This window comes from Nelusetta ayraudi, unplaced genomic scaffold (genome assembly GCF_046127955.1).
Source record: "Nelusetta ayraudi isolate G7.1 ecotype Tasmania unplaced genomic scaffold, CSIRO-AGI_Nayr_v1 ptg000245l, whole genome shotgun sequence".
Classification (NCBI taxonomy): Eukaryota; Metazoa; Chordata; class Actinopteri; order Tetraodontiformes; family Monacanthidae; genus Nelusetta; species Nelusetta ayraudi.
In genome coordinates this window covers 14,729-40,000 of record NW_027466294.1, presented here as the reverse complement: position 1 = coordinate 40,000, position 25,272 = coordinate 14,729, and the positions used below count along the sequence as shown (strand labels likewise).

At 47.1% G+C, this 25,272-nt stretch overlaps 1 protein-coding gene across 1 annotated transcript in view; it reads right to left on the bottom strand.

The window, feature by feature from the left end:
* The window catches only part of LOC142882277 (teneurin-3-like), a gene marked incomplete at its 3' end in the record, with an annotated part of 40,688 nt that overhangs the window by 12,703 nt on the left and 2,713 nt on the right, over positions 1-25,272 (bottom strand). The window contains exons 3-10 of the mRNA XM_076016941.1: positions 13,065-13,238; positions 10,548-10,612; positions 6,906-7,034; positions 4,836-4,919; positions 4,390-4,514; positions 3,985-4,210; positions 2,003-2,104; positions 641-835 (exon numbers count right to left, since the gene is read on the bottom strand). Coding sequence (XP_075873056.1) covers positions 641-835; positions 2,003-2,104; positions 3,985-4,210; positions 4,390-4,514; positions 4,836-4,919; positions 6,906-7,034; positions 10,548-10,612; positions 13,065-13,238 — 1,100 coding nt within the window. The remainder of the gene's footprint in view (positions 1-640; positions 836-2,002; positions 2,105-3,984; positions 4,211-4,389; positions 4,515-4,835; positions 4,920-6,905; positions 7,035-10,547; positions 10,613-13,064; positions 13,239-25,272) is intronic.

Genomic DNA, 25,272 nt, shown 5'->3' with positions numbered 1-25,272 from the left:
ACAGAGGGGTAGAGAGAGAGAGAGAGAGGGAGAGAGAGAAGGAGAGAGAGGAAGAGAGAAAGAGAGAGAAGAGGAAAGGAGAGAGGGATGGAGACAGAGGGGTAGAGAGAGAGAGAGGAAAGGAGAGAGGGAGAGACAGATCACAGGTCAGTGGCCTGCACAAGTGCATGCTGGGACCAGTGATGTCATCAGCGTCACCTGGACTTCTGACTGACAGAAGGTGGAAAAAAGTTTCCGTACACCCTTAAAAAAAAAAAGTGTGCGTGTGTGTGTGTTCGAAAACTTGTTTATTGCTTTAAAACATTTTTTTAGGATTATTATGTGTTATGTGTTTAAGTTGCACCTTTGAAAAGCAGGTGTTAAAGTTTTGCAAAACTATATTCTCGATTTTGGTAAATCAGGCACTAAGTTTGGGCTCAGCAAGTTCATATACATAATATATGAGGTACAGAGTCTTGAGTAAATCAGGCACTAACTTTGGTTGGAGCAAGGTTATATACATAATATATGATATATACAAAATCAAACAATCCCAATCAAACGCAATCAAACTTTATTTTTCATACGTATTATATATATACGAATATCTTTTCCAAATAACTTTATTGAAGGTTTTATTCCGACTCGCGCTGCGACTCACCCTCCTCGCAGTTGTCGCCCCTGTAGCCGGTGTTGCAGATGCAGGCCCCCATGATGCAGATGCCGTGGCCTCCGCAGTGGATGTCCACGCACTGGTTGGCCGGCACGTCGCACTCCGTGCCCTTCCAGCCGCTGTAGCACTGGCAGCGGCCCCGCGAGTACTGGCCGTTCCCGCTGCACAGCACCGGGCAGGCGGCTGCCAGACAGCACGACACAAGACAAGACAAGATAAGACAACAATGCAACACAATACGACACAATGAGAGGAGAGAAACCCCCCCGCCCCCCAGGAACACACAAATATCAGGTGACTTGTGTCGATCACGGGATGGAAGCGAGAAAACCCGCTGAAGCCTCCAGGGTCAGGGGTCAGAGGTCAGAGTGGAACTGGCCAGACTGATACCACTAATGTGATTAAATGTGATTAATCGCGATTAAAATTTTTAATCGACTCACAGCCCTAATAAATATATAGTATATCCAGAGTGTTGCTGTTACAATGAGGCTCCAAGTCCAGGTCAGCTGTGAAGTATTTGGGCGACACACACACACACACACACACACACACACACACACACACACACACACACACACACACACACACACCTCAGCTGCCACACGGACTCAAAAACAACAATAAACCCCAATTGAACCCTGAATCTTCCAAACGTTCCGCTGCTGGTAAAAAAGGGGGTCAAACCAAGAACCTGGCAACCCTGATGAAAAGCCCGCTTTTTCTTTCTTTCCCTCTTTCATGCCGCTGATATTTCCTTTTTAGAGACGTCGCCACAAATCGCGGGCTAAGAGAGACGACGGGGAGCCGCCGAAAAGGTCGGCGGCTCCCCGTCTTACGCTACGGCGGCTCCCCGTCTTACGCTACGCCGGCTCCCCGTCTTACGCTACGCCGGCTCAAAACAACGAGAGACACAACGCAACAACGCGACAACGCAACAACAATCCGGTGTTTTCTTTTTCTCCTGCCGATCAATATGAGCGGTCACGCTCTCATCTTTCGCTTCTCTGGTTGTTTTATTTGGCCACTGTTCCCAAGAGGAGGTTGCCAGAGCCGCCGCAGCTGCGTTAATTGGGTACCGCACGTAGAAGCCACGACAACAGTGTTGTGAGAAAGAAAGGACCAAAATAAGAAAGAGAGTAAAAACAACAAGGTCTGAGAAACAATGGAGAGAGAGAGAGAGGGAGAGAGAGAGAGAGAGAGAGAGAGAGAGAGAGCGGAGCTGCGACCAGATAACAATCAGCCGGCATTTACTGCCTCTGCAGGGCAGCCAGCGCTGTGTGTGTGTGTGTGTGTGTGTGCGTGTGTGTGTGTGTGTGTGTGTGTGTGTGTGTGTGCGTGTGATTGTACCTCGAGAGCAGTCCGGCCCCAGAAAACCTGGGAAACAGTCGCATATTCCTGAGAGGCAATCTCCGTTTCCATGACAATTCTGAGGACACTCCATGATGGACTCTGATTGGTCGGATCGGAAGGGGGAGGGGGCGGGGGAGGAGGGGAGGCGAGAACATTTCACGTGATTATATGGAAATGGAAATGGAAAAACAACGAGATTTAAAGCGACACACCGGCAGTTTGTCCCGGCGTTCAGAGCAACGGAAAATAAAAACAAAAACCAAAAGAGGAAAAACCTTCGGCAAGTCTTCGAATTTATACCGTCAAAAAATAAAAACAAATAGAAACATGTCACTGTCACTCTCATTACTCATTAATTCAAACCCTGGAGGTCTCTGAGCAGCAGGAGGTCTGAGGGACCTGCAGACTGGATCAGGAGATGTTGCAGTACGCCGTCTGACCACTAGGTGCTGCTAAATCTCGCACACTGGGGCCTTTAAAAACGACAAGTTTCAATGTTGTTGGCTGTTGCTTCTTTTTCTCCTTTTTTTTTTTTTTTACGACTCACAGACTTGAAGAGTCAGATTTTCCACCTGACTGCAATTCATCCTGGTTCAACAGACTGGGAGAGCTCAGCCTGGGAGCCAGGGGGCGCCAGAGAGCAGCGGCATGACCAGACAAAGGGGGAGCGCCCTTGATTTAAAGCGACCTGACAATCCAGTAGGCGCTGCTGATCCATTTAGCAAATAACTGGGAGGAACTGGAGGCAACTGGTAGTAATGGGTAGGAACTGGGGTTAACCTGGAGTAAGTGGGAGGAAGCGGGAGGAAATTGGACTAACTAGGAGAAACTGGGAGTCACCGGATTTATCTGGGAGTCACTGGTATAAACTATAAGGAACTGGATAATATTGGGAGTAATTGAGAGAAACTAGGGGGAGTAAGTGGTCCGGAGTCACTGGTACTCACTGGGATCAACTGGGAGGAGTCAAGTTACTACCCAGTCAACTTGGTAGTAACTTACATTAACTGGTAGTAATTGGCATTAACTGGGAGTCATTGGGATTACCTGGTTGTAACTGGTAGGAGAAACTGGTAGTAACTGGTAGTCACTGGGATTAACTGGGATGAATTGAGAGTAAATTGAATTAACTGTTAGTAAATGTGAGGAGAAACTGGGAGTCACTTGGAGTAACTGGAAGTAACTGTTAGTCACTGTCAGTCACTGGGAGGAGTAACTGGGATCAACTGGCAGTCACTGGGAGGAGTAACTGGTAGCCACTGTCAGTCACTGGGAGGAGTAACTGGGATCAACTGGCAGTCAGTGGGAGGAGTAACTGGGATCAACTGGCAGTCAGTGGGAGGAGTAACTGGTAGTCACTGGCAGTCACTGGGAGGAGTAACTGGGATCAACTGGCAGTCACTGGGAGGAGTAACTGGTAGTCACTGTCAGTCACTGGGAGGAGTTACTGGGATCAACTGGCAGTCAGTGGGAGGAGTAACTGGTAGTCACTGGCAGTCACTGGGAGGAGTAACTGGGATCAACTGGCAGTCACTGGGAGGAGTAACTGGGATCAACTGGCAGTCACTGGGAGGAGTAACTGGTAGTCACTGGCAGTCACTGGGAGGAGTAACTGGGATCAACTGGCAGTCACTGGGAGGAGTAACTGGTAGTCACTGTCAGTCACTGGGAGGAGTTACTGGGATCAACTGGCAGTCACTGGGAGGAGTAACTGGTAGTCACTGTCAGTCACTGGGAGGAGTTACTGGGATCAACTGGCAGTCACTGGGAGGAGTAACTGGTAGTCACTGGCAGTCAGTGGGAGGAGTAACTGGGATCAACTGGCAGTCACTGGGAGGAGTAACTGGTAGTCACTGGCAGTCACTGGGAGGAGTTACTGGGATCAACTGGCAGTCACTGGGAGGAGTAACTGGTAGTCACTGTCAGTCACTGGGAGGAGTTACTGGGATCAACTGGCAGTCAGTGTGAGTGAGACTCACCGATGATGATGGCGTTGTAGGAGAGCTGCTCGGTGCTGCGGCCGTCGTTGTAGAAGGCCATGTGCCAGATGCCCGTGTCCAGGTACTGGATGAAACCGGCCCCGTGCACGTTGACCGAGCGGGCGTGTCTGGCTCCGCCCCCCGACGGCTCCTCGTCCCCGCCGCCCAGCGCTCGCTTGTCTTTGGAGATGAGGCGGCTGCCGTCCAGCAACTCCACAAAGTCGTACTGGACGAGGAAGGAAAGCAAACAAACCAAAAGAAAAAACACAAAACGCAGGCCACATTTTCATCGTTGTCAGACATAAGGTATTAAAAGTGAAGCTCTAGGGGCGTTTTCTATGTCTGCCTGTGTGTGTGTGTGTGTGTGTGTGTGTGTGTGTGTGTGTGTGTGTGTGTTACACGGACCTGTGTGTGTGAGGGCGGCAGGCCTTTGCGGCCGTACACTCCAACCAGAGCGTCTCTCTGGACGGAGATGTTGAATTTGAGGAACTGCGGCTGGTCGATGTAGAGCTGAGACCTCCAGAACACACCTGAGAGGAAACCAAGAGGCAACGCTGGATACACTTCTTTTCAAATGACACATTTTATTTTGTATTTTGCTTCATTTCTTTTTATTTTCAGGGGGGGCTAATCTCCCCCAGACTGAGCCGTTTGGCGGTCAGCGGCTCATGCAGACATGCGCTAACGCATCTGTAGCACTTGCTAACACATGCTAGCACACACTACTGCTGATAAAGTTCGTCTTCTGTTTCAAGAAAAGCAAGAAACGCAATGGGAAAAAAAAAACAGTTTTTTTTTTTTGCTGCGACCAGACGTTGGCTTTCAAAATAAAGGTGAAACTCGGTGCCGACCTGGCGGGACTTCCTGGACGGCTCGCCGGCCCACGTCCACCTCGCCTGTGTCGATGGTGTTGTTCTCCAGGAGGAACATCTTGCCTGCAACACACACACACACGCACACACACACACACACACACAGACACACACACACACACACACACACACACACAGCTCACTGAACCTGCACCAGTTTGTCTTGTGAATGATTAGAAAAAAAACAAAAAAAAAATACTTCTACACTTATCATTTGGTTCAGTTCAAAGGCTGCCAGCTAATTTGATTGGCCCCCGTCCTCGGCCAGCTATTACACTATTATTACACTTTAACAGCTTAAGTCGTCACATCTGGAAGCCGAGAGCCGCAGGATTTACACCAGGACCGACGCGCGTGCGCGCACGCACACACACACAGATCCGTGCTGACACAAGCTCGTCACGCAACTCCTTGTGTCATTTCACATGAAAGTACTACAGAAATACTTGATGCGTATTTGAATCCACTTATGAACCAGTTTGATGCTGATTTTGCAGTTTCATGAAAGTTGGATGACTGGGGAAGGGGAGAAAAACTTCAGGAAATGTGTTTTCCCTCTTTCAGTTTTCCCAAAGCTGCATTTAGTTACTCGTGATTGGCTGACATCAGGAAATTCTGGGAAAAGGTGGGATAAATTAATAAATACGACTTTTGATTGTGTGCGTTAACTTGATTTTTGCAAAATGTGGATGTTTGAGCCGAGCTGGCCAGTGATTTGTCCCGCCTCCTCTTCCAGAAATCATCCCGTGTTATTTCGGAGAAGGAGTCTAATCCCTCCAAGGAGCCCCTGATTCGCCGGCGCCGGCGGGGGGGGGGGGGGGGGGGGGGGGGAGTCAAGAGGGTCAAACTTTAATTCTCTCCTCCTTCACTTCCAATCCAGAACTTTATTAACGTCGTCTCACTTTGCTTTTTTTCCCCCTCGGTTTTCATTTTGACGGTTGCAAAAAAAAGGAGGAAAAAAAAAGGCGGGCGGCAGATGCTCAGCGTCGCCTCGCTTGCTTATTCTCGGGGGTCACATGACGCGGCCGCCCCCTTTGTGACCTCATCGTGAATACAATCAAGGAGTTTATGTTGCAGTAAAACAAATTGAGGCTGAGGATGTTTTTTTTCCCCTGCCAGGACGTTGAGAAGAACAACATTTGCAACAGGAAGTGGCAGCTTCTCAAAAAAAAAAAAAGTCTGCGTCTGACAGATTAAAATGCTGAATAATTACATGACCGTCAATTTTGGCGGCGTTTCAGATTTACATCCCGGCTGCCTCCGAGACGCTGAGAGGAAATGTTTGTTTAGGGGATTTTTTAAGGAGGATGTTGTTGCGCCTTGTAAAAAAAAAAAAAAAAAGTGCAAAAAACCCCCCCAAAAAACAGGAAACAGTGACAGGAAATAGATGGACGAGCAGGAAACTGTTTCGTCCGGAGAGAAAAGACGGTCTTCATTGTTTTTTTGTTTTTTCAAATCTGGAATAAACTTCCAGTGGATGAAAACGTTTTTTTGAAGAATGGAGACCAGGAAGTGAAGTGGAGACGAGACTCGCACACGTCAGGCTGGTGTAGCGGTGGCGGAGATTGGTCGTGGTCTCAGGACCACTTTCTAGGGGTCTCGGTCTCAGACTGGAACGGACTGGAGGTTTTCGACCGAGACTGGTGGAGACCGAGCCAACACTGCAATGAGCGATGACAATAATAAAAGAAAACAAATGAAAAGAATCCGGCTGCTGCCTCGTTTGGCTCCGCTTGTGACACCCAGAGTGACACACGGCCCCCCTTATTCCTCGTCAATCTGTTTTTTCATTTAACGAGGCAAAGTTTTTTTTTTTTTCTAATGGTTTAAAATAGATGGCAAAGCAGCAAAATGTTAGAAAATAAAAGCATTGAAAGACATCACGCTGCTGAAAAGAAAGGTCGCTGTTCCATTGATGTAGAAGCAAACTTGAATTAAAAAAAAAGATGCCGGTCATCATGTTCTGCACGGTCGTTGTTTTGTCTTGGATATCTACAGTCATGGTCTGGGGCCGGTGCCGTCTCCACTGCGACACTGCGTCGGACTCACTGTTGTCCGTCGACACCATGAAGGTGTTGGGCGTCGTGTCCCGCGACGAAGCTCCGCCGCCGTTCTCGAAGGAGCCGTAAGAGTCGCCGCTGTCCTGGAGCTGCCAGTTCAGGCCGAAGAGGTGCATCGCTGCGGAGGAGGGGGGGCGGGGGGGGGGGGGGTGAAGATGAGGAAAAGGAGGAAGAGGAGGAGGAGGAGTTCTGGTTAATAAAGTGCAACATGAACATGCAGATGAGCTTCTCAGCAGGCTGCGTGAAGACGAGCAGCAGCACGTTGGGAGAAAACGATGCGACTCAAGCGAGTGCAGGTTCAAACGCAGCGGTGACGGAGCAGGACTTCTTATCACGTCTTCAATATTTAATGCCTTCGGGGGGGTTGGGGGTGGGGGGGGGCGGGCAACGTTTTTGGATGAGATCAAAGTGAAAAAATTCCTGCAGTGGGAACTTGAAAAAAAAAAAGAAAAGAAAAAATGATCAGAAAAAGAAACAAAAAAAAAATGTGGGCGGAGCCTGACGGTGCGACTGGAGTCAAGAACCAATTAGTGATTCAGCTCAGCGAGGAACCACACACACGCACACGCACACACACACACACACACACACGCACACATACACACACTCAGTGCCTCATTAAATTAGAGTCGTGCTGTTACCCACAAACCCTCCTGGTGAGGACAGGAGCAAAGGGTCATGGGAGAGTGCCGGCTAATCGACGGGAGCTACGTGTGTGTGTGCGTGTGTGTGTGTGTGTGTGTGTGTGTGTGTGTGTGTGTGTGTGTGTGTGATAGCAGAGGATTAATAGCCACACTCGTCATACAAGACTGGGTCTCTTCAGGAGCCTTATTAGGAAGTGAGAGAATCTCAGAGAGAGAGAGAGAGAGAGAGAGAGAGAGAGAGAGGGAGAGAGAGAGAGAGAGAGAGAGAGAACTGCAGGTGAAGAGTCGGAAGAGGATCCCGGGTTTTCCCGCCGCCGACTCGGCTTCGCGGATGGAATTCACGAGGATTTTTTTTTTTTTTAAAGGGGGAGAAAGAGAGAAAAGAAAGAGAGACAAGCCGCCCCAGTGTAGTCAAAGCGAATCAGTTTGCGGTGTGTCGTTCGGCCGAGAGTCGGAACGGATCATCGGTCGCGTTAGCGTTGGCGGCGCTGAGCGAGCCACTAACTGGGCCGCTAACAAAATCTTGGTCGACTCAAATCCTGAAATGCTAAGTACTTGCGTGCCTCTTCATTGCCTGTGTGCGTGTGTGTGTGTGTGTGTGTATTTGTACGTTTGTTTCATCTCTCTCGATACTGACCAATGTAACGTACACAAATATGCTCGCATTTGTCAATTGCATTTTTTTTAACTTTGAAAATTGCTCTTATTTTGAAAATTGACCGGATTCTCCCGTGTTTCTTTGAGTGACTTCCTGTCCAGCTTGACGGAAAAGCAATAATAATATTTTACAATGAAACAATAACACAGCAGTCTTTTGGCTCCACTAGTGGCGGATTAGCAGTTTTCAGTGTGTACATTTTTAGAATTTGTTTACGCGCAGCTAATTTTTGTGTTGCCTGTCTCGACAAATTGCCGCGGTGCCGACGACATCACACAACGTCGTGAATAAGATCGTTGAGGTCGAAAGCGCTCGTTTCAACAGTCTGTTCTTCCTGATCAGACTGCTTCACAGTGAAAAAACAAACCAGGCGCAGAAGAGAAGAGAGCAAGTCGGGGAAAAAAAAAGTTTGTAGGCGTCGCACATAAACACACAAACACACGCGAATCAAAGTGTTAGCATGTGGCGTCAGATTGGTGGGTCCGCCCACCACCTGGACTCCAATCACAACTGCTTCTGTTCATTCTGGGAATTCACAGCCTTTGAGAGAAAAAGAAAGAAAGAAAGAAAAAAAAGGAAAAAGAAGGGAATAAAAAGAAAAAAAGAGAGGAAGAACCAGCTTTCGCTAGTTTCTCTGTCTCTCTGGCGGCTTTGCTTCCTATTGTGTTTTAGATGTGTCGCTCTCCTGCACAGTTTAACGCAGAGCAAAAGTGTTCCAACATTTTTCAAAGGTGCTGCGCACCAGAGAAGAAGGGAAGAAGAAGAAGAAGAAGAAGAAAACCTCACGGCCAAGTCTCCCCCAACAGACCCCAACGCAACGCCTCCTGGGAGTTTTAAGGCTAATTTATTTCTGCTTTCGAGACGAAAACATCCAAACGTTTGGCTGGTTGTGAGTCGGGGCTGCGTTCCGATGCGTGTGCGCGGCGGCAGCGGAGACGTCTGCGTGACTTTTGCCGTTTCCTCGCAGCAGAAATCCTTCAAATAAACACTCAGAACGGGATTGAATGATTCGGGCCGATCCTGGACATTGGAATCATCTGCTGCTCGTCTGAAGCTGTTGGAACGTCTATAAAGTCGCAAAGCAACCTTTTCTCTTTGTCACTTGTTTTTGCCATTGCAGCGACAAAAACAATGATAGCATGGCATAGCATAGCATAGCACTGCAGAGCGTAACGAACATTTGAAGCTAACCTACCGTCGTAGCCAAAATATCCAAACCGGAGACAGAAAACCAAAGGCTGATTTAGACGAACTGGACAAGTGGTGGAAACTCAATGGACTGAATCAACGTTAACATTTAATAAATCATCAGATTCACAATCTCCAGCTAGCTAAAGTCGGAACCGTGTAGCCGGTGGAAGCTTGCCCTCAGGAAACGGCCAAACCTCTTCGCTGCCGAGCTTTAAGCACAGATATTCATTTTTTTCTTTTTCATTTTCTTACAAACTTCCACCATCTGTTACGCTTCCTTTCAAATGTATCAACACTGCGAGAGAATGGCGAATTAATTCCCGCGCTAATGTCAATGTGTGTCTTCTGGCCCCCGGAGCTCATTAAAACCCTCAGCGAGCAAAATGCTCTCAGATTTATGCTAAAGCGTATTTTACATTAACGGTGCGGGGAGGAAAAAAAAAAAAGTAAAAAGAAAAAAAAAAGAGAAAAGAAAACCTGTCTAATTTATTCATGAGGGATCTGTATGTACACTGCAGTGTTTGAAGTCGGACGCAATAGAATTGCATTTTTTTAATGGGATGTTTTGCACCAGTGATTAAAGAGGAGGGAGTCTGCTTTGTCAGGTTCGTCGGGAAACATCGCCCGACCGCGAACCACCAGGCAGCGCCCCCTCTGGCGGGACCGCAGAACTGCAGGAAGCGTGAGTGACACGCGCTGAGCTATCGTTCCACCCTCTTTTGCTCCGAGCTCAGACTTTCGCCAACGCCGTCGACGAGGTCGTATGTGATTTTTAAAAATAATTTGTTCAAGCGTTTCCTCAGGAGGAACCAATCAGCTCGTCCTGGAAAAACAGAGGTGGAATAAGGACAGGAAAACCTCTGCTGCTTCTGATGGGCTCTGACCGCCGTGGGAGGAAGAGAAAAAAAAACCCACGACAACACACACACACACACACACACACACACACACACACACACACACACACACACACACAGCGGGATTAACCACAAACACAACAGGGGAAGCAGAAACGAATGTGCGATCGGTCACAGTGAGCCAAGGGATGCCTTCAGACAAGTGTGTGTGTGTGTGTGTGTGTGTGTGTGTGTGTGTGTGTGTGTGTGTGTGTGTGCGTGCGCGTGTGCTATGATCTCACCTATGCAGTAACACAGCAGGACGGACAGCAGGACGGACAGTCCGACTGCGCTGAGAGCCGTACACCTGAGAGCAAAACAAACGCATGTATCAACGTGTATTCAATCAAAAATAAAATATGCACACATACACTTTCATAGGTAGTAAAGTAACAAAATAGAAACTGGGAATGATAATAATAATAATGAGGAAATTCCACAGACAAAAATTCAAGCCTATTTGTGGGATGTCTGTTGCACCGGGGACCTTCAAATTGTGTCGCTCATTTTTCTCTTTGTTTCTATCCTTTCATTTTTCCCCCATTAATTCATTAATTTATTAATTAATTTTTTACACACCCTTCAAAATCCCTGGATACATTGTGGTGATCGGCTATTTTCAGCGTCACACCTGATTTGTGAAAGTCCATGAATGTTAAAGTTCTGATGCTCTGGGCGTGATGAAGTGGAGCCGACGCTCTCTGACTTTGACTTGGGGGGAAATTCTTATGAAATCATTCAGTCACTCCGCTGCCGTTGCCGCTCAACGACTCCGGTAACGACTGCTCAGACTCTTCCAGGCAGAAAAAGTTTTTTTTCCCTCCCCCGGTTTGTCGGATTTATTGTTTTTTTTTTTTCTTCCAATGTGAGACATTTTACAAAGTGCAGAAGTGCAGTAATGGAGCCTTTGACTCAAGTTAACTGTCACTCTTTGAAGTTAACAACACTGTTGGCAAGTAGTTAGCGCCGACACGGATTACGGCAACTTTAAACTTTTTCAGTCAAACTGTCCGCTGACACCGAGCCATCTGAGCCAATGAGCTGTCAGGACTCAGATTCTTGCTTTTGTTTTTTCCTTGTTGTCTCCGGTCGTCTTTCAGGCCTCCTGGACCGTCACGTCACGTCTGGCTGCCAAAGTCAGGCAGAAGAAACAGAAGAAGAAGAAGAAGAAGAAGAAGAGATGGTCGCTTTTGTTCCTCTAGTTTCCGCTGGGAGGTCGAACGGAGGTCAAGCGTTGCAGAAGCTCCTCCTGCTTTTTGAAGTCACGTGTCTGTTTGGGACGACTGTCAGACTGTCACCCACTGTACTCACAGACAGATGCTAACGGCTACACAGTGAGAGAGAGAGAGAGAGAGAGAGAGAGAGAGAGAGAGAGAGAGAGAGAGAAAACAGTGCCGGCTCTCCTCCAACCGGATGGCCGGATGGAACCGGTTCGAAGCCTTACGTTGGAGAGAGCGTCCTGCTTCCAGGTCATTGTGGCGCTCGACCGGATTTGAAAACAATTTTTTTCTTTATTTTGGATTGGTCTGGAACTCTGCCGCTGCCTCAAAAACAAGAACAAAATAACGCTACTATCTGATTTCAAGCTGGACGTCAGATGAAGGCCGCGAGTCCAGAGCTGGTGGCACGAGTCGCTAACTTTAAGCCGCTAGCAAAAAACAAAAAAACATGTCGGCGCTCGAGGAAAAACAGGAGATGAGGAAGCGCACGTCCAGCAGCGGGCGTTCTATCCCGGGGCATTTTTTTTTCCTTTTTTTTTGGAGATAAGAAATAATGGGAGCAAACAGTTTGGACGGCCGTTTGGCTGCACCAGTGATTTTTTTTATTTTTTTTTATTTATTATTTTCTTCTCTTACTTTCATCCTGAGTCTTTAGCACGGCGAGAAAAATGGCAACGAGAGATGAAAAAAATTGTAAAAAAACATAAAAAAAAAAATGCAACTGCAGTCTTTGGGCCGGCGGACTAGTTGGAGCAACTTATGGGCGTGGCCTGAAGGAGCTGTGATAAGTGAATATATTTTGCGGCGGGCAGGAAAGGGATTATGATAAACAGTATTAACAAAAAATAAAAATAAAATAAAATAAAAAGTATCGCAGCCAGTCAGCTCGGCTTCCCAAACGGCTGCTGGCTCCTTAAAATTGAAGGGAGACGATAAGAAGAAGGGAAGATATATGAAAAGAACCCGGGTCCAGATTTCATTGTCACCCACACACACACACACATATACAGTGCTCTGTGTGTGTGTGTGGTATATGGTCCTGAGGTTGGAAACATGGCAAATGCCCCCCCCTCGGCAGATTCCAGCGTCGAACCTGAGGAAGTGACCTCCTGGCTGGCGAACGCAGAGATCCGACACATAGTCGAGATCTCGTCTGGCGGAAAATACTTTTTTTCAGGCGCCGAGAGACGAGGCTCCTTCATGTGGTCGTGGGGTTCGAGAAGGAGGTTCGGCTCAAATGTTTCGGGCGGGAGAAAAATGTTTGAAGTGGGGCGGCGGGATCTTAAGTCCGTCGCCGAGGGAGCCGTCAAGCTAGCAGGCTAGTGGAATATTTCATGGCGCTAGCGGGAATAAATCCCAGAACACATGAACCTGGAAATTACTTTTCTTCTGTGTTCTACTTAGAATTTCTGCTCTTGTTTCAGATGTTCCTGCTTAAAAATTCCTGACCAGTTTTTTTTTCAATCAGAAAAAAAAAATTACAACAACAACAACAACAACAACAGCTAATCGACTAACCGGCTAATGGGATTATCTCACCTCCACGAGCAGTACTTTGACGACTTCTTGAACTTGAAGGCGGAGCGGGACAGTGTGTTCCTCGGCAGCGGCCGGGTGGGCGGAGTGTAGACCGAGCCGGTGGCCATGGTGTAGCCGGGCGTGGCCGTGGAGAAGAGCGGAGTGGTTCCTGTGCCGGTCTTGAAGAGGAAGTGCCTGGAAGAAGAGCCAGATGGAGGAGACGGAGGTTACGAGGGTTGGGGGGGGGGGGGGGCTAACTGGTCAGCGTGCAGGTGTAAATGGCCTCTTGCTGGTGTCGAAGAGAGAGAAGCAGCGAAGCTCAAACAAGTTGCTAGCGATGCCGCCGCTGCTGCTAGCAACTTCTTTTCTTTTCCTTTCTTCTTTTTTTGGCTTTGTACAGCCGTCATCTTGACACTGCATAACATGCGCAACCCACAATTCAGCCGCAATTAATTCCCCCGGGGGGGGGGGCGACGTGTGACACTCTAACAAACTGTTATTTGTCAGCGACAAACGGTGGAACGTTAGCGTGTCAGCCGGCTGCTTTAGCTTTAGACTTAGCGACGTCTCTACTCGGTGGAGCGTCGTCTTGTTTTCACCCGAGGGGAAGGAAGAAAAAAAAAAACAACAAAAATGGAAATGGTCGGAAGCTTTGCAGGGTTGAGCACAAAAAGAAATGCAAACTTGACATTTAAAATGAGTGAAATACAACAAATCAGGACGTCGAGGAAGTCAATTCATCAAGTCAAGTCGTCCCAGCGACTTCACCTCGCTGATCATTGGATGATCGGCCGGCTTTGCCGCCACCCACCCACCATATGTGGTGGGTGGGCGGAGCTTGTGCGTTTGTATGTGTGGCGGTGATTACCAAGGTCAGCCCGTCTCATTAGCGGCGGAGCGAAGGGCGCTAATCACAATCAGACGGCTCTCTAACAAGGCGGAGTGATTAAGAATTAGAGCCAATTATAACGAGCGGCCCTTCAATTAATAGCTGCCTCCGGGCGAGCGAGAGAGCACGGAGGAGTAGGAGGAGAGGGAGTTCGGAAGAGACAAAACAAGACGATTCAGCGTCTGACTTTACTCGCAATTTCCCACCACAACCGACGGTGACGACGCTGTTTTTTTTTATTTCTGCTTCCGACTATTAGACGCCGACGGTCACATGACCCAACGGCCACGCCCACTTTAGATTCGACCTGACCTCCAGCGACGGGTCGAGGCGGGGGGAGATTCAGAGCTGGAAGTGAGGGGTTGCGGCCCTGAATGGAAACCGCCACATTAAGGCGCCATCGGGAAAAGGAAAAAAAAAAGAAAAAGACGGCCGAGGAGAAAAAGGACTCCTGTGTCTGGTGGCCGTCCTGGCGGAGGGGAGTTTCCACCATCTCAGCTGCCGCTTCAACCACAGACGCGTCTTAGAAAAAAATAAAATAAAAAAATTAAAAAGTTTAATTTTTTTAAATGCTGCTGCAAAACTTTTTAAGAAATAGAAAATTATTTTTTTACCAAGTCAGTTTTGATTTGGCAAAATAAAAATAAAAGGTAATTTAGGAACATCTGCTCTTACCGCCCTCTCCCGAATGCGGAAACTGTCATAGGTGTAGTTAGAAAAATAAATAAAACATTGGTGAGAAATGTGAAAAACACAGAATGGAAATTAGCCGGCTAGCGGGAGGACTCTATAGAGTAATGCTGCGAGGACGCGATACCTCAGTTCAACAGCAGGGGGCGCCATCGATTCTGCAGTGTTTATCATTTTCCGAATTCTGTCAATTTTTTGTTGTGCCACTCACGGGACGACCATGACCGCTGTTTTTTTTGTTTTTTTTCAATGGCAATTTGGAGGCATCGCGGGGGAAAACACAGCCATAATTCAAACGTAATTTGAAGGAATCTTGTGGAACACAGACTGAACGTTCGTGCATGCATCGTTCATTATTCATGTATAAGAAAAAAAAAAAATACTTTTGCGCCCGTAACGAGCTCATTTATTCTCTTTTATTCTTTAAACATCCGTCTACGGGCTGTTTTCATGGTGGACGTTTCCCTCTGTGACGCTGCGCCCCTGCAGTGCCGGAGCAGCCAATCAGATTGTGCGACAGCCCCTGAGGCGCTCGCTGATAACGGCAGAAGATGACAGATGCTGCTCCGCTAACCCCTAACATGTGTCTCAGGTCCGACTGAGCGCTTTGCCTTCAGGATGCAAAACCTGCACTGTGAAAATAAATAAATAAATAAAAATAAAAATAAAAATGTGGGAAAAAGAGAAAGAAGTGAAGTGTGGGAAGACTGGGAGGACTGTGTGGAGGAATGTTGTGACGGGACACCAGAGAAGCTCCGCCCCCAGACAGCCGAGAAAGGAGGGAAAAACAAGGTGACATCACTTCCTGGTCGATTTCATGTTTCCACCAGAGAGGGCGCCGACTCCCAGGCTCAAACACGAGGGGACGAAATTCATGCCAAGCTAAGTGCGAAACGCTCGTCCTGCAGTTGGAACGCACACCACGAGGGGGCAGCGCTGAGCAGCATGAGAAGCGGGAGGAGGAGGTGCAGGAGGAGATGATGGAAGGGGAGCAGGGGGACGGGGAGGTGCAGCAGGAGGAGGAAGAGGAGAAGGAGGTGCAGGAAGAGAACTAGGTGATGGGAGGAGGAGGGGGAGGAGAAGAAGCAGGAGGTGATAGAGGAGGAGGTGCAGCAGGAGGAGGTGATGGAAGAGGAGAAGGAGGAGTAGGAAGTGATCGCGGAGGAGGACGAGCAGGGGGAGGAGGAGGAGGAGACCATAGAGGAGGACGAGCAGGGGGAGGAGGAGGAGGTAGAGGAGGATGAGCAGGGGGAGGAGGAGGAGGAGGCGATAGAGGAGGACGAGCAGGGGGAGGAGGAGGTGATAGAGGAGGACGAGCACGGGGAGGAGGAGGAGGAGGCGATAGAGGAGGACGAGCAGGGGGAGGAGGAGGAGGAGGAGACGATAGAGGAGGACGAGCAGGGGGAGGAGGAGGTGATAGAGGAGGACGAGCACGGGGAGGAGGAGGAGGAGACGATAGAGGAGGACGAGCAGGGGGAGGAGGAGGAGGAGGTGATAGAGGAGGACGAGTAGGGGGAGGAGGAGGAGGAGACGATAGAGGAGGACGAGCATGGGGAGGAGGTAGATGAGGACGAGCAGGGGGAGGAGGAGGAGGTGATAGAGGAGGACGAGCAGGGGGAGGAGGAGGAGGTGTTAGAGGAGGACGAGTAGGGGGAGGAGGAGGAGGTGATAGAGGAGGACGAGCAGGGGGAAGAGGAAGAGGAGACGATAGAGGAGGACGAGTAGGGGGAGGAGGAGGAGGAGGTGCAGCAGGAGGTGGTGGAGGACGTCTGCTTTTCAATCTGTCCAAATAAACGAGGGATCATCCAAATGGAACGCTACAAAACACCCTGACAGGAGGAACATTTGTTTGAGTGTGTGTGAGTGTGTGTGTGTGTGTGTAAATTCCCGCGGCTGCCACCTCATTATTTACACCCCCCCCCCTCCACTTCCCCCGCCACCAAAGTGCCGCTGTGTAGTGTGAATGAAAAATACACACAACTTCACACACTTTTCATTCTGAGTGAGAGAGCAGCAGCGGAAAACATTGCAGCTCCATTACACACACAGACACAGACACACACACACACACACACACACACACAGAAGGAACGTGACGGCTGTGTAATTGAAACCAAGTGCAGAAATTGACCCCGCGACCTCTCGGTCGACACGCTCTGACATGTGATCGACCCTGTTGGTCACGCTCAGGATGCTCTGCTGTGATTCACCGAGCCGAGCTGTCGCTTTTCTATTGGACGCAGTTTATTTTGATATTTCTTTTTTTTTTTTTTTTTTTTATTAAAAAAGATTATTTGATTAAAAAACGAGGCGTGAGAAGAGCCGACGTTTCTGTTTCGAGGGACATAGAAAATCGGACTGAAGTGAACAGAGTTCGGAACGTCTGCTTTTGTTGCGCCGGTTTCTTCCTGGTGTGGGCGGGGCTTCAGGCGGCTGCCGGCCACTCACTGTGCTCGCAGCGTCCCAGAGCCACCGGGGGTGTCGCACACACGGACTCACACACGCAGCAGAAGGACAGCTTTTTCAGCGATTGACAACACATTTCCCGCCCTCACAGGTTGGTCATGTGACCCAGCGGTCACGTGACCTCGTTCCAAGTTCGTTCGAACACGCAACTCCTCCCACCTGTTTTTTCTATTTCTTGCACTTTCGGTCATTAGTTTTCCAACTGGACTTGCAGGAAAATTCCCAGTGTCAGCGCGGTCGATCCCCCGGCAGGGAGGCAGCTAACAGGGAAATGGGCCCTTTGTGATGTCACAGAGGGCATAGGCACCTCTCCACCTCTAGCCAGTGGCCACGCTCCCTTCTGCCAGGCCCCGTCGGCTCCGCCTCCTCCGAGGTTGAAGGTCCAGAAAAAAAAAAAAAAAAAAAAAAAAAAAAAAAATCCTTTCCCGTCATCATACAGTCGTACTAACTGTACAATTATAATAAGGAAATTTAAAAGTGAATTCCTTCATCAATTTCCTGATTTGAGTTTCTATTGAAGCGTCTCAGTCATGTCCAGGGAAACACAACTACAGCTACACAACTGCTGTGCGTGTGTGACTGACGTCCCCGTCTGCTTCCTGCAGTGACCAGTTGTGTGTCGCCTCCCTTGACACAACAGGTGCACGCATGCACGCACGCACGCGCACGCACGCGCACGCACACACACACACACACACACACACACACACACATAAATCCTGGAGTGTCTGCGATTGTCTGAGGGAACAAAGTGTGTCTTTGACCCCCTGTGTGTGTGTGTGTGTGTGTGTGTGTGTGTGTGTGTGTGTGTGTGTGTGTGTCAGTGGAGGGATCAGCGCCTCTAAATGAGGACATTCACGCCGTCCGCTCCCTCTCTCGCTCCTCCTTTCATCTCTCGGACGATAACGCACTGTTTTGTTCCGTTCGTTTTCTTTTCTCTTTTGTTTCCTTCTGAATCTGCAGCTGCAACAACTTGGGAAAATCTTCCCCGCCGCCGCCGAACTCAACATATTTTATCCATAGCGTCAACCCGGAGGGTCAGAGACTGTGTGTGAGGCGATTAGCAAGATTTGATTTGCAGGTCGAGTTGCAACGGAGAAATTAACAACTTTTCCAAGAGTTGAACATAAGAAAAAACATATTAAAAAATTCAAAATAATAAAGATAATAAGAATAACATTGAGGGGTTTCTGATGGATCCTGTCAGAATCCATACTCTCCATAAAGATCCATAATTCTATTTTAAAAAAGCTCTTCTCTGAATCACAGAGTCGCCCAATCAGAGTGTGATCGGACCAATCAGCATCTTTTGAGAAGAAAGGGGCGGAGCTACAGCCATGACAGGAAACAGTAAAGTGCTGCTGGACAACATTTCATCAGTGAAGAAGAAGAAGAAGAAGAAGAAGAAGAAGAAGAAAAGTGAAGACAAAGAAGGTTTTTCCTTTCTTCCCCTTTCTTTCGTGCGATTGTTCGGCTTCTCTTGGACGTGTGAAACAGTCCCCAGATGTGGGAACCATCACACGGCTGCGTGTCGAGTTCTGCCGCTCCGCAGGGAGGACGGAACTCTGGAGGTCTTCTAACGGAGCCAGAACCTCGCGGAGGTTTCAGCTTCTCCTGCCGTGTTTGGTTTGGACCTCCAGACCTTCTTCTTCTTCTTCTTCTGCCGCCGCCACTGGGCTCCCAGTGAGGAGACCCGGTGACCGTGCAAGCGTTCACTGCACCACATCAAACGAAAGAAGGAGGAGGCCGAGCAGACGGTGGTGGCGCGACGCTAGCGAGACGCTAACCGCTAGTCGCACAAAAAGCGTCTCAATATGATTCAGGGAGGAATGTGAGAGGAGAGACGGCCAGAATATTAAGTTCCATCCTTAAAAACAAGGCATCCGACCCGCAGTGCTGGGTGTGTGTGTGTGTGTGTGTGTGTGTGTGTGTGTGTATGTGTGTGTGTGCCCTATTCTTAGCGCTCCAAGGTTTTTTACTCTCTGGGCAGCAAACATTTGTAAGCAGCGGTGTTTGTAAGTCTGCTCACAAACACACAATAACACAAACTGGTGGAAGCTCAAACAAGCAGCGAGGCGGCAGAGTGGAGTGTGTGCGTGTGTGTGTGTGTCTCTGTGTGTGTGCGTGCGTGTGCACATACTGTAAGTGCCAGGCTCTGTCAGTGAGAACAATATATGAGGTTTGAGGAATGCAGCAGTTGTTAAGTGTTGTGTCTGCAGAGATTATCTAAAGAATCTATGTGATATTGTGAGACACACACACACACACACACACACACACACACACACGGGAGTTGTCACAAAGGCGTCAGCTGACAGACCCCATGTGTGTGTGTGTGCGTGTGTGTGTGCGTGCTGCTTTAAGTCAGGCTGCAGTTTCACTGGTTGCATCTTTGCCGCAGCTTCCATCAAAAATGAATGATATATATGTATGTATTTATATACCTATATGTAAACAACATCTACATCATGCATTAGTGATGGAAGCTGCAGCAAAGGTGTCTCTCTCTCTCTATTTAGATAGATAGATAGAAATATAGCCTTTAGTGTCATTTGTACAAGATATATGTATATACAATGAAAAACAGCAACATAAAAAACCATAATATAATAAAAAACTACAATGCCAGCTGACTGCTTCCAGGTTTGAAAAACTAAAGGGAGGCAGAGGTAAAACCGATGTGACCGAACATCAGAAAAAAAAATCCCACAATATTCCAGCTGACGTCCAGCAGTGCTGATGAGAAATGAGAAAAATCTCCAAACTCTCCCTGCAATGGTGACAAAAACACCCCCCCCCCCCACCACAACCACCACTCCCCCCCTTCCCCCACCCTGTGGCCCTGCAGCGCCTCATTGGTGGAGAGCAAAGCATGATGGGAGCGCAACTCCTCAACCGAGGAGAACTTCCACCACTGGCCCTCAAAGTGCTCTGACACACACACACACACACACCCACACACACACACACACGCACACACGCACAAAGGTTCGCAACCACACTGAAACTGCTCAACGGAAAAATTCAAATTTTGAAATAACAATAGAAAAAAAAAAACATTCCAAGAAGTAAAAAAAAAAAATCGAGAAGGTGGAGTTTGTCCTGAAAGTTCTGCAGCCCACCACGACTCACAACCCCTGAAGCTTGCGGGGTCACATTAAACTCCTGGCAGGTTTTACATCCTGAGCCGTGACCGCAGAAATCTCGGAATGTTGATTTGAAATTGCTTTAGGAAATATTTTGTTTTTAATGTGCCGTTACATCTTATTTTTTTCATCTGAAGGTGGAACTTATTTCCGGAACTCTGACTGTTGACCTTTGTTGACTAGGAACCGAACTTCGATACATTTGTGGCACCGACCAAAATCCTCCCATTCTGTCAAGTATCGAAAAATGAATCATCGTTCGGTACCAAATTCTGAAGTTAAATCTTGGAAAAAAAACAAAAGTTTTGTGCTGTAATTCCAACAATGTATTTTTGTTGTTGTTCAAATTGGGTTTTAAAACATTTGGTACAAAAACAAAAACAAAAACAAAGAATTACTCTGGAAGCGGTATTGACCCCCAGGTATCAAAATTGGCATCGTGTCAAAAACATTTGGAATGGAACCCAGCCCACTCACAGTCGCTGCGTTTCCCCTCATTTTCAAAACCATCGGCGTGAAAAAAAAGCTGCCGTGACGTCGTGAGTTTTCAACGATTTTCAGAGTTCGTGGACTCGCTGGTAAAGATCCGGCCGAGCGTCTAAAACCCAGAAGAAGAAGAAGAAGAAGAAGAAGAAGAAGAAGAAGAAGAAGAAAAAAAAACAAACTCAACAGCTTTTGGCCTACACTTCCGTTTGGCGTGGAGTGTGGAGTGTTTAGACTCGGTGGATGGAGCTGAGCTGTCGTGTGTCCGCGCAGCTCAGAGCAGCGACGACAAACATTTGGATTCTTGTGTTTTTCTGGAGCTCAAACCGCTCGGCTGAGCAGAGCCGCTGCGGTCGGGGATGGAGGTTCAGTCGCCACGGCAACAATAACAACATCAGTGTGTGTGTGTGTGTGTGTGTGTGTATAGGGGGGGTTGCGCTGGCGGTGAAAGGAAAAAAGAAACAGGAAACTAACAAAAATGTTCATTTTCCCCAATGAAACTTTTGACCTTTGACGGTGGAAACGCGAAACCAGACTTGATTTTGTTTTTTTGGGGAAAAAAAAAGGAGCCGAAATGCAGAAATTCCACCTAAAAATACTCCCGCCTTGGAGAGTGATATCAGCCGTGATGGAGGGGCAGGGAGTCGATGAGAACCCGGAGGAAAAGTTTTCCAGGAGCTGTTTAAAAAACCTGCTTGCAATTCCAGTAAAAAAAAATATTTTCATGTTTTTTTAGACATACAGATTGCATATATATATATATATATATATTTATATATATATATATATATATATGTATATATATATATATATATACATATACATACATACATATATATATATATATATATATATATATATATATATATATATATATATATATATATATATACATATACATTTATATATATGTATACATACATATATATATATACAGGATATATATATATATACATTTATATATATGTATACATACATATATATATATATATACAGGATATATATATATATATATATATATATATATATATATGTATACATACATATATATATATACACACACACACACGTATACATATATACGGACCTTTTTCAAAAAATTTGAATATCATGGAAAAGTTCATTTATTTCCATAATTCCATTCAAAAGTCAAACTTTCATAGATTATAGATTCAGGGCCCACAATTTAAGTGATTTCAAGCATTTATTTTTTGTTTTTTGTTTTTTTACACAATTAGGGCGTCTAGCTCATAAAACCCACGAAAACAGGATTTCAAAAAATTAGAATACTGTGAAGAAATCAGCCCAGATTTTGCATCGCATGATTTTCTTTAAACTGAGTGTCATCTACTAAACTCAAAGCACCTGCACAGGTTTCCCCAGGTGTCATTGAATTGCTTCAGTTTGGTTGAATTGTCTCAGTTCGGTTCAACATGGGGAAGACTGCAGACTTGACAACTGGCCAGAAGAACATCATTGATACCCTCTATGGGATGGGTAAGCCACAAAAGTTCATAGCCAAGGAGGCCGGTTGTTCACAGAGTGCTGTGTCCAAGCGTATCAATGCAAAGTCTAGTGGAAGGGCAACACGTGGCAGGAGAAGGTGCACCACCAACAGAGATGACCGTGGGCTTCAGCGGATTATCAAACAGAGAAGATTCAAGAACCTGGCAGAGATACAGAAAGAGTGGAATGAGGCGGGAGTCGCAGCTTCAAAAAAAATCACCACGTTCAGACGCATCCGGGAGATGGGCTACGAAAGTCAAGCCACTTCTGAGCCCGAGCCAACGTAGGAAGCGTCTCAACTGGGCCAAGGAGAAGAAGGACTGGACTGTTGGCCAGTGGTCCAAGGTTGAAAGTAAAGTGTGCCTTTCATTCGGGAATCAAGGTCCAAGGGTTTGGAGGAAGACGGGTGAGGAACAGAACCCAAGCTGCTTGAGGTCCAGCGTGAAATATCCACAGTCAGTCCTGATTTGGGGTGCAATGTCTGGTGCAGGTGTTGGTGAACTCTGCTTCCTGAAATCCAAGGTCCCAGCAACAGTCTACCAGAATGTTTTAGAGGACTTCATGATTCCCTCTGCTGAGGATCTGTATGGAGATGCAGATTTCATCTTCCAGCAGGACCTGGCACCCTGCCCATACCGCCAGAAGCACCAAAACCGGGTTTGATTGCCCATGCCATCACAGTGCTTGACTGGCCAGCCAACTTGCCGGACCTCAACCCCAGTGAGAATTTATGGGGTATTATCAAGAGGAAAATGAGGGACACCAGACCCAAAAACATACAAGAGCTGACAGCAACCATCAAGGAGATCTGGGCTTCCATAACCGCCGGGCAATGCCACAGGCTGATTGCCACGGCGCATTAAGGCAAAATGATTTCCAACCAAGTATTAAAGATTGACATATCGTTTTGAAAGTACAATACTTTGATTGATTTGATGTGATCTTCATTTATTTCTTTTTTCTGAGAAGTAAATGGTGATTTCTTCACAGTATTCTAATTTTTTGGAAATCCTGCTTTCGTGGGTTTTATGATTACGTGAAAATAAACAAATCCATAATTGAAATCACTTAAATTGTGGGCCCTGAATCTATGATCTATGAAAGTTTGACTTTTTGAATGAAATTATGGAAATAAATGAACTTTTCAATGATATTCTAATTTTTTGAAAAGGGTCTGTATATACATATATGTATATATATGTATATGTATACATATATATACATACATATATGATTTTTTTTAAAATCATTTTTAATGGCCACACTGCAGTGCTGGAGGCGGCCGGACAATTTTCAGCCCTGATTCACACCACTGACCTACTTGAGAGCGGCCTCATTAAGAACTATTGTTTCAAGCATGTATTGTTTCTCTTAAAAAAAAAAAAAAAAAAAAAAAAAAAGGGGGCGGGGCCAGCTCACAGAGTTCCCACATCGGAATTCAGCTGTGTATGTCTTTCTTTTCTTTTCTTTCCCTTTTTCCCAGGATGCCGAGAACGTGCCGAGCGGTCGCCTAGGACGGACGTGTGTGATTGACGAGTGGGCTCCAGGCCCCGCCTCCATTGGCCCCATTGCCATCATCGCCATTGGCCACGCCCACATTGCCCCCCCCTCCCCCCCAGCAGCTAACACATACATGAATGACAATTTCTCTCGTTTCAGTCAAATTGCAGAACATACAAACCGGCAAGTCCGTCATTCAGATGCTGTGTGTGTTTGTGTGTGTGGGTGAATGCGCAATGAGCAGATCGTTGCTGGGTGTGGCAGTCATTACACACGCACACACACGCACACACACAGGCCCCCACACACACACACACATGCACACACACACACACACACACACATACTTTCCTTTCCTCTTTTCTCTCCAGGAAAACCAGACAAAGGAAAAGCAAGACGGAGGAATAACGGAGGAAAAGGAGGCTACAAATTGTCTGGCGAAATAAAGGTCAAGGTTAACGCTAGCCTCGTAAATTCTGCCTTATAAACTAGTGTGTGTGTGTGTGTGTGTGTGTGTGTGTGTGTGTGTGTGTGTGCATGTGTGCGTACACGCTCTGGGAGTTTGGAGTCAAGAGTTACGAGGTGGCCTTTATCCGCCATCAGCTGCGCTTTTGTCCCACAGGTGAGACAAATTAGCGGGCGTGGCGGCCGAATAAAAAAACCCTGCACCGCCGGCTGCTCGGTTCCGGAGCCGGAGAGGCTGCGAGGCCGCGTTCCGCACTGACGACGGGCCAGCGGAGCGGCCGAGGGGAATTAACATCGGGGAAAGATCAGGGTCATAGTGGAGATTCATATGAATTTAAATTTTAAATCTGTGACGGCTCAGTAAAAGAAACACAGTTCCGAACCCAGCGGTCCAATTAAAGGTCTCCTTCCCGAGGATAATTAAAGACACTTTAGCCCGCTAGCTAGTTTATAGAACGGAGGACATAGAGGGAAATCGTTTCTCCTGTTAAGCCCACCTCAAATCTTGATCATAAAAAAGATTAATGGACTTTACAGCACTGCGACAAATAAGGTTGGACCCGTTTCTTTAATGTCCAAGTCTCCTTGTTCAGCCCTGAATTGGATAAGATTCCACATGGTGGTCCGTGGTGTAATTGCAAGGGGTCTGTGAATATGAAATATCTAAAAAAAAAAAAAAAAAAAAAAAGATCCTATGAGACTTAAAGAAGGATACATCTAAGGATTTTTTTTATTTAAATGTGACAGAGACCTTCATCAATCTAAACTACAGAAAGGTCACGTCTTCTCTAATTGCATCCGTCATCACGGGTGTATTTCAATGTTTTTTGTATCAACAATCTCGCACTCGTTTGCATTGCTAAAGTTTCTGCATGATGCCGTTCAACACAATCTGCATCCTTTCCAAATCAAGAGGCCCCTAGTGGGCAAACACCATTCATTTCTCAACAATGCTTTTATTGTGAAATATTGGTATGAAGGTGTAGGTCGGAATACACATGAGAACTCGCAAAGGAAGTTCTGGAGAGCTCAGATTTGCCTCAAACTGTGAAAGTGTTTCTATCAAATTGCAGCGCCCCAAAGA